The 10,365-nt window shown below is 37.1% G+C and overlaps 1 protein-coding gene across 1 annotated transcript in view; it reads left to right on the top strand.

Annotated features, from left to right (window-relative positions):
• The window catches only part of LOC114263160 (polyketide cyclase/dehydrase/lipid transporter), a 23,448-nt gene extending 13,488 nt beyond the window's left edge, over nt 1–9,960 (top strand). Inside the window, exon 11 of the mRNA XM_082890098.1 lies at nt 9,685–9,960. Coding sequence (XP_082746224.1) covers nt 9,685–9,894 — 210 coding nt within the window. The 3' untranslated portion in view covers nt 9,895–9,960. The remainder of the gene's footprint in view (nt 1–9,684) is intronic.
• The last annotated feature ends 405 nt before the right edge of the window (nt 9,961–10,365 follow it).

The following is a 10,365-nucleotide window of genomic DNA, read 5'->3' as shown; positions in this document are numbered from 1 at the left end:
TAAGAAAAACTCCGCAAATCTGGCAACAATCACAACCACGAGACTATGACCTCGATTTTATATGAATTCTATATATATAACACCTTAAAAATAACCTTGAAATCTGAATGACAAATATATGCATAAAAACCATTATGGAAGAAACAATTACAGGGCCTAGAACAACTCATCTCATCTTAGGCAATGCCTGTAGCCCAGGCTTTTTCTTACTACCAACTCCTAGCTTGACACGTGCCTTGGTCTTGCTCGGCATTTCACCGCCCTCTAGCGACGAAACATTTGCCACCACTGCAACTTCTTCACCGCTTTCTTACTGCCATTCCTACCGCTCCCCAAACGTTTGATGCTGCCTTTTGACACCTTTGATTTTTTGGAATTCAGTAGCCCCTATACAAGTGTGTGGAAGAAATGTCCATGCTGTTTCTTATCCGGTACTTTGCAAACAATTGATTTTGTTAGTTTTTCAGCTGCTTTTTCTCCATAAGCTTCGCCTTTGTTTGCGCCGTCAAAGATCTTCTTTCCCGCATTTTTCCACAAGGATGTGCCACCACGACCCACCTTGGCCTTTTGATATCTGTGATCACCATCATTGTGATGGTGGTGATAGTGGTGGTGGTGGTGGTGGTGGTGGAAGATAAGGGCTAGTTTGTCTTTCAATCTTGTTAACTTGCCTATCGGTTTCTTTGGCTTCACTCGATCGCTTAATCTGGAACCCTTGGTAGAATCCATACTGGTTGATCTAGATGACAAAGCCATGTGATGATGGACCCATACCCGATCTGACGGTGTACAATCCTCACTTTCACTACTACTCGTAGGACCTACGCGATGAGGCCGGCCCCTACTTGGCAGTGAGTTCACCTCACTCTCATTACTACTGGTTGTAGGTCCCACATAACGGCCTTCTGTCCGACCAGACAGTAAGTACCCCTCACTATCACTACTGCTGGTGGGACTCATATCGTGCTGACCACGAGTGTGGCTCGGCAGTGAATACTCTTCACTGTCACTACAGCTGGAGGGAACCATATCACGATGGCCACGTTTACGGCTCGGCAGTGAATACCCTTTGCTGTTACTACTGCTCGAGCTAGCTTGCTGACTTGTCCAGCTGGAGGAAGAACGTGAGGATGAACTCGCATCTTCTGATTGTTGCTGACGTGGCAAGATCTTTTTCCGTTGGGCCACCCACTTATTACTTTCTTGGACCCCACCCCTCTCTTGATCCATCAGTGTTCCATACAAGGTTGGCGACACCATACACTGACTGATCTTCTGATCTTGCAGAGTTGGATTTGTAATCATCTGATGTGCTTTGACAGTTGAGATGTTCTACCCTTTCTGATTAGGTCGTGTGGCATTAAATTTTGATTTCGGTTTTCCTTCTCAATCTGACATGGCATCTTATTAGATGAAAAGGCAGAACAAGCCGCGTTTGCCATATTGGTCGGACTTGGTGGGACCCTCAAACCCCGAACACAAATACGAGCATGACTTGATGATGTATGATCATTTTTTGTCTCCGCAATCAATTCATTGGCTCATCCTGATCAGTAACCTGAATTGTCCTCCAGTTTGGTTTGCCATGTCCTTTCGACGAACGCTTCCCCACATGACCTGACAAATCATTGTTTGGTAAAGCAGTATTTGTACTTTGGCCAACCTTCTCACTCACTAACTCCGGCTCACAGGGCCATTATATGGGAGAAGCGGTTTGGAGGTCTGACGCGCAACCTGATCTGGCAATTCGGTCTCCCTAGGCTTCACTGTGTTCTGTCTTGCCATCTGGCTCAACAAGTCATTTCCCACTAAATAAGGTTTGTGACTCTGAGTAACAACCTGCGGTAGTCGACTCAAGTTCTTGCTGTTCCGAACTCTTTGACTCAACTGCTTACTCAGTGAATCATCTCTGCCTATTACAAACTTGCAATCCTGACTCCGCTCACTCCAGGTAACTACACCCTGCTTTGTCTGCTTTATGGAACTAACTGAATCTATACCGAGAATAGAGTTGGCCATCTTTTCTGATGGACACACAAGCTCGGCAGCTAGTTGCAAAGACAAAATGCGCAATTCAACTTGTCTGATGGCATCAGCAACTTATTTTGAAATAAAACCAGTCTCACCAGACTTCCCAATTTCTTGGCTTGTGTCATATATAGCTACTGATTTAGCAACCCCACTTGCTGAATTAATGGGTGAACAAGTCAAAGATCCAGCACCACTCAGGTTGGGTTCAATTTTGTGAATTGTTTTCTTCTGCTGGCTTCCAATGCTGCTGACGGACTCATTGCCCTGCTTGTCCAATTTTACCAGCCCTGTGTCCCAATAAAAACGACTAGATTGATTTGGTTGTTGATGCTGAAGACTAGCAATATCCTTTTTAGGATTCCGAGTAGTCTCATGAGAATGTTCCTCAGTAGACTTCACCTGCTTTACAGATCTTTGCTGGCAAGCCCTGCAACGTCTTTTCCTATTCTGAGGTTCCATGGCAGAAGAGCTGAACTTTGACCACTCTGAAACACTCGCCTGAGTTGTTGGTGTAATAATTGTCCGTTTATCTTCTCGTGTAGTGATTGGATTGCAATTGGGAGCTTTAGCAGAGCTTTGACCAACTCCATGAGAAATTATTGATACATCTGGTGAAACAGGTGGCCTTAGCATTGGCATGCCTTTTAGTTTCTCCAATTGAATAGCAGGCAGTAAATTGTATAAACCCAACTGAGCTTCCATGAACTGTGACACCACAGACACACCAAATGCTAAATCAGACAAAACATCATAATAAGACAATTTAATTAATATTCATAAAACCAAGCTGAAATTAAATTAAACCATAGAAATTGAACTGCATCAAATTACTGTAGAAAGCTCACTGCAGGCATTCTGAACTCCCTTGACCAATCCTATTCAGTGAAAAAATCCATCTTTTATCTAAAACTAAAGAGAAACACATTAGGGAAACCTAGAGAAGGCAATCTACCTTTGAGTGAGCCTCAAAAACCCTTTCAGTAGCACCATCTAGTAAATTCTTTAAGACGACACGTGCCTTCTCATCCAACTGTAACAACAAAAAAACAAAAACCCAATGAACATAGCTACAGGACCTCAAGCATAAAAAAGGCATTAGCTTTGCTACTGATATATATATGTATGATTGACTATTCCCAAAAATCGGGTAGCAAAAGGACAGTTTAGAGGAGAAGAACCTACTTGTAATCGCATACTAGATTAATATTAAAAAACCATTAGATCACTAAGTATTTCAAACAAAACATCCAAAATGCTAGTTGATAATGAACTCCAAGGCTCACCTTCACCCCCTAAATAGCCTAAAAGATGGATATAAAGCTACATGTAATTTCAACTACTGGCAAGCAGATGGATGGTGCTCAACAAATTATAAAGTAAAAGAAACTACATGACATGATAAGCAACCTTTTGAGAGGCAAATCTAAACATGAAGTTTTCTATCCTCTAATGATCCATGATAAGAGAAAAAATACTGAAGGCATAAGGATCACGACCAATTAAATCATTAAAATATTAAAAATAATAAAAAAATAAACATTTATCTAATACAATAAAATTAAAAAACGGGTACAAATAAAAAGGAGGTAAAATGTATAGCACATTGTAGAACCTAGACAAAATGCATCAAGTTATTCATGGTGCAATACGTTCATGCATGCATACATGTGTGTGTCTGCATGGTTTTACCAAAATCAAGGGCATTGCTTGGTGCAATGGGACTTCCTTTGATAACACAGGTTCAAGTTTGAGAATAACCACTTTGTGCAAATAGTGCCAAGGTTTAGATCTATCTCTGGTCTTGCATCTCTCAGACCCTCAATTAATATTGACCAACAATACATAATGTCCTTGTTATGTCATTTTAGGTTTGCAAACCTAAAATGAGTTGCAAGAAAAATCTTTAAGCCAGAGTAAACACAGAGCATACTTAGAATTAGAAGCCTCTAGTCATGATGAGTTGAAGCTATTTGCCTCAAGCCTTGCATCAGGGCCATCTATACTTGATGGCAACTAAACACAGAGCATACTTAGAATCAGAAGGAATTCACATCTGCAACCAAAATTCTTGCCTTTGACTCAGTCATTCTAGGGATTTCTTCCATAGTGCAAAGAAGTAATTCACAATATGTACGAGAAGGTTAGGGGCAACAATATTCTCTAGATTTCCATATGTCGAAGGAATATGATCACTTGGATCTATTTATCAAAAACAAAACAAAAAAATCACTTGGATCCAATTTTTGATATGAGACTTGGAATAAGTTTGGTCTCTATGGATTATGAATTGATTACAAATTGTTTTGTTTTATTGTAATTTATGAGCTGATGATGATTGAAATAAATTGTTGGTTTTCCATTTGCATTAACAGTGAGAAAGTTGGTTTCTTTACTTTTCCCCAATGCTCAAGCTTAATTATTTTTTCCTTACCGCTTAATTGTAGTTTGAGAAATATCTTCAATAATAAAATTTTCACACCTATGGGCACCTCTAGAATTCCACCTGCTCTTAGCCAAATACCAGCTATTTTACGGAGTGGGTGCATTTGTCTAATTTTCTTGAAATTCGAAAAAATCAAACCTGATCTCCAGGTCAGCAAATTGACAAAAAACAAGCTGCTTCATTCTGTAAGGCAAATCTTGTAGTCCTGAGATTTGTGTCTATATGTCGGATCACTAGTTTCCAGCATGGAGATATTCAATTCCGGGAAAAGCCAAGCCAAAACTTATTTCCAGTGGTGGTGCAGATGTCTTAATTGATGACAATTTTTCAAATACCTCTGCTGTCATACTTTATCAGTAATTATACCTCTACTTGCATGATCACATGATTCTAAGTGTTGGCAAACTTTTGGGTCACAAATGATGGAAGAAAAAAAACTCATAAGGTGAAAGGGACAAATCTGGGAATTCCTAACCTGTCTTTAAATGAGCTCACTTGTCTACTTCCAAAAGCTTGTGCTTCAAAAGTACAATAATATTTATGTGCAAAAGCTACTTTTCAAATATTATGTTTTGAGGAAGCATTTTTGTGAGATTGAGCCACCAAATATTAGTCCAGGAGTTTGAAGTGGACTCTTAACTGTTAACTCCTATCTTTTTGTGTTTGTCATGGAATCTGTTAAGAGAGTGTAATAAGTGTTTCTGGTTGCTCCTCTTTGCTTGTTGGAAAAAATGAATTTGACATGTTATGAAAATTGTAATAAGAGTATGGCATTCTAGATGGAAATGGAACATGGAATTTTGGTAATCTGGAGGATGCTTCATATCATAATTTCATAAAAGTTGCTAATTCTTATATAATCCCAATAATAAGATCTAAAAAGATTATTATGAGTTTTATATGGATAGTTCCCATGGTAGTGTCCCAGTTGCTTTGGGCTCAAACTGAAGTTTTCCATGGTTGCGCTCCAGTTGATTTTGTGATGAAACAAAAGGCTATTAGAGTAAACATCTCTCAACTTGTTCTTCGGATTGCAAAACCACCGCCTTATAGTATTTCTCAAAAACTGGTGGAGTAATTCGAATCAATTTAGTTTATCTGTGAAAGCCCCTCCTAGCTTCAATTACTCGACAAATTTGGCTTTAGATTACAGACAAATTTTCTAATAGAGAACATTGTCAAAAGAAAACTTCAGATTTTGGTTCAGATAATTGGCCCCTGGTTGTTCTATTTCCATCAAAAAGGAAATAGTAGCTTTTCCAAAAAAAAAAAAAAAAAAAAAAAAACATCAACTTGAAATTCTCTGCCCCCATAATTTGAAACAACGATGGTCCACATGATCATCCTGAAGGTATCACACACAGAGATAAAAAGGGGTGAAAGGTTTTTTGTCATTTTCTGAGGCATAAAGCATCACACAAGCTTTCCAGTTGAGATTCAAGCAGTTTTTAGGGAGCTTGTCAACTTCACTATGAGTTTAGATTCTTGAATTTTTTTTTTTTTTTTTTTAAATCGAAGTCTTTCTGTTGTCCTCTATCACTTCCCTGGCATAACATTTGTGTCTCTAAAATATGATCAATACTACTAAAAAAAAAATGAAGTCACCTCTCTAGTATCAGTTGATCCGGGCAAGAACAATCCATTGGCTATATATTGATAACAAATAATGGTACTAAATACTAATTAACATGTACAGTATTTTCATTTCGATTTGGGCACATCTAGAATTTTTTCATAAATATCATGAAAATGATCATGAAAGATTTTCCACCTTTGGATTACACATACAATAAAACACTACACATTAATTAAATGATGAAAAATTTTCATGATATATTTTTTTATGATTCCTAGCATTATTCTACAAACAATATCCTTAAGCTCTCCCTGTTCTTTCCTATCTTTTGTTTCTATTCATAAAGAGGTATAGGTCCGAGTCACTCCCCTCCCTCCAACGCCAACACTACCTGAGTTGGTTTGCTTTTGAGAAAGAGAGAGAATCACTTCACAAAAGGCTGTAAGGTTCACATGAACACCATGCCACAAAAATTACCAAAACATAGGCACTTCATTTATTTATTTATTTGTCTACATTATAAAGCAGAAAAGATGAAATTCCAGGCTGCTAGAGTTTTAATGCTCAGACACTGCTTCAAATTTTCTTGTACTCGTTAAATCTATCACCACGAAAATTCACAAATACATTACATATACATATGTATATGCATTTTTTGTTGGAAATGGTTATTTTTTCCTCAAGTTTGGTCTATTTTTTAGGTGGGCCCCGAGTGTCGATTTACTCGGGTCAAAGTGGTAACGCGTTCTATGCCGCGTTGTGATTCACGTGGTATATTTGGTTGCTCAAAACCATTACCGAGTGAATGGGAAATTGAAGCCAAAGTATACTCCATGGAAATGGAGTTTTGGTAGAAATTCCTTAAGGTTGTAAATTGGCTTGTCCCACATTGATTTGGTGGGAGGTTTTGAAAGGGTTTATAAGGCTTAGGGTGAGATACTTGGGGTGTGCCCCAAGGGGTACCCAAGTGTTTTAGAGGGAGAGGTTATGGGCAAAATGGGCTAGACCCATTGGACCCAAAAATCATCACACGCGCGCGCCGCCGCCGCCGTCCGTCCGGTTGGGCTTCTAATCTTTTTGGGCCAAAAACATTTGAATTTAATTTTATTTTTTATTAAAATAAAATCCATAATTCAAATTAAATTGGTTTGGATTATTTGTTCATCCAAACAGGGCCCTTCCCGGTTTCAAACAGAAATAAACTGTTTTGGAATTAATGCACACCCAAACAGGGCCCTTCCCGTTTTACTATCTGTTTGAATTGATTCAAATCTGTTTGAATTCAAAACCCAACAGGTATGATACCTGTTCAATTCAAAACCAAGAGCTACATACCTGTTTAATTCAAAATGAAGAGCCACCTTCACATCTATAAATAGGACCACCCTCATTTGATGTTTGCATTCAGAAATTTCGTATTTCACTTCTGTTTTCTATTCTTCATCTTGCTGCATTTTATTTTCTAAAGAAAGAGTGTAAACACTTAGTGTGTTCGTAAGGCAAACAGTTAGTAGTGCTGCTATTGTTTGTGGTAGATCATTTCATCCTGGGAGATAGACGTCCGAATTCTGAAAGCACCGTGGAGAGGACGAATCTGTCTTAAGGACACAGTGTCAAACACTGGACTTGATCAGAAAATAATTCGAAGAAATTAAATCAAGTAAGTTATTTAATTTATTTTCAGTGTTGTTTTTATTTATTTAAATCAGATTTTAATTTTGTTTTTGTAACAAAATAAAATCTGTTTTTATTTATTTTTTTTTTATTTCGAGTTTGATTTTTGTAATCAAACAAATTCTCTCCTTTTATCTATTTCTTTTATTCTTGTTGTTGTTTTGTACACAACAGAATTTAATCTATTTAAATACAGTGAAGATTGTCCTACATTTTTATGGGTTTTTTTTCCATGCATATTTCAACTTATTTGTAAAGGTGCAGTAGTGAAAAGTTGACCACATAGCGAAGAAGTCTTACATATTCCAAGCTTTCACTTTGTGAACCATTTCCATTACTTTGGAGGAGTCCATATAATTTTCTCAAGGCCTGGAGATCTGATTCTACATCCTCAAGTTCCATCTCTCAGATAAACTACCTACCTGCAAAATTAATTAAAATCAAGATTAACTCAAACAACACACAATGATACCAAAAAAGTTTAATTTGACCCAGGGCTTCATGAAAAAGAAAAGTCATCCAAAAAGAACATGCATTCTATGTTGAAGTTCAAGACAACACTAAACTTTCTTCTCTCTCTCTCTCTTCTTTTTTTTTTTTTATTTTAATTTTAGGGGGAGGGGGCACCAAACCTCCATGCAAATGATAGAACTGCTTCAAATAAGTCAAGAATTAACCAAACTTCTCTTTGTTCATCATCAACATACATGTACATATATATATATATTTTTTTTTGGGTTAATATATGACATGTATATATAGATTCTGAGTGAAAAAAGCAACCATAAAACATCACATAATCTCTCAATAATCAATTAATTTAGAACCATTGAACAATTAGATAATCTAGAACACTCAAAAATGTATGATCAGAAACGAATTTGAGATAGCAAGGGCAAGAAATCATCAAAGCCTGTGTGTGGTCGTCTATACTCGGATTTTCAAACCACATAACTTTGTAGAACAAATTACAAAAAAGAATCAAACAAAATCATTCACTTTTGAAGAAAGCATAACTTACAGAGAGTGAGAGTGAGAGGTCTCTGATTCACAGATCTCTCAACTGTCAATTCTGATCAAATTGGGACGAGGTCAGAGAGAGAGATGAGAAATATCTTCAAACCATGTTTGAGAGAGAGAGAGAGAGAGAAAATGGGTTGTAACAACAACAACAACAAAACAAAAACGCTTTCCCATGAAAACTTCTATTCGCCGCGTCACTTCAGACTGGCCACCGGTTCGAAAGGATGTATGTTATTTTGTAATCTCTCAATATATCCAACGTTGAGATCATCTCTAATGTTATTAAATATAAATCTGATGAATTTTTTTTTTTTTTCTATTCTTATTGTTTCATCAAATAAGTATTAAATTGAGAATATTAAAAAAAAAATTATCAAATTGAAAAAACTTTCATCAAATCACTGTTCATAACTATTGAATTTTCATCACCGGATATCCCAAATGCTCTTCCGAATGACCACTTCTAGGCAAAAATTTGTGAAAAAAATACATTAACTGGTCGACCGGCCGGACATCTGCCTGGTCATCCGCCCAGTCAACCAGTGTTTTGATGAAAACTTAAAATCCTCCGTTGGAACACTTGATATTGAATGGAGTTTTTACTCAAATTTGGTGAAAAAAAAAAAAACACAATTATGAATCAACTTTTATATTCCTGATCTTGTTTCCTTGTGAAACTATTTTACAGAGTGGTTCCAAATTTTGCAATCAGTAAGATTTTATCGCGTGACAACAACAAAGTTGGCATTTTGCAGGTACAACAGAATTTGATTATCATTAAAATTTGTGGTCACTATGAATGCTTATCTACTCCAATGAAATTAGACTTAGAATTAAAAATTAAAAAAAAGAAAAAAAAAGAAAGAGTAATAATAAAAAAATAATAAGTTCCATTCTTGAGGGCGCAACGCTTATTGTTGTGTGTGTCATTTTTCAGGAAGGATGCGAGGGCTTATTGTATATGGCACTCCATGCACGTGTCATCTTGGATTTGTGTGAACACCTGGAACAGGAGATCAGTTTTGAGCAGGTTGAAGGAGACTTCAACTTTTTCCAGGGAAAATGGCTTTTGGAGCAACTTGGATGTCACGGCCTCAAACCCGCCTTTAAAAGTTTCGGCATGACCTGTTCAAAAACGAACATTTAACCTGTTGTATATAACATATGAGGCTTTATCGGAAGCACATAATATGAAAATAATGATACATATAAACTCCATCGAGCTACTTCTTCATGCCAGGATCTCATACATCACATGCATCATAGTAGATAGGTAAAGTCCAAACTATATCCTGGAGCATCGGTTATATACAACTACATGTATAGTCTCAGCCCTATAATTGGGCACATACAAAAAGCATTGAAGTTTTATACATTCAACCTTGGGTGGACAATCAAAAGTGAGCCAACATCTTAACAGATTTTACAAAATAAATGTTCTCATGCAGTGCCTGGACCCACGAAGGTTGACAAAAGAAAACGGGTGTCATGGCTAGGACTGACCACCTGGTTGGTTCCTACAAAAACAGACATAACACAGAGTGAGCCAGGCTTAGTGAATAATAGTACATAAACGATACAATGCTCAACTTGAATTATAATACATATCAATGCATAC

Source organism: Camellia sinensis, chromosome 1 (assembly GCF_055761805.1).
Source record: "Camellia sinensis isolate YWXY chromosome 1, ASM5576180v1, whole genome shotgun sequence".
Classification (NCBI taxonomy): domain Eukaryota; kingdom Viridiplantae; phylum Streptophyta; class Magnoliopsida; order Ericales; family Theaceae; genus Camellia; species Camellia sinensis.
The sequence above is the reverse complement of the archived record's forward strand: the minus strand, read 5'-3'. Positions and strand labels throughout refer to the sequence as shown.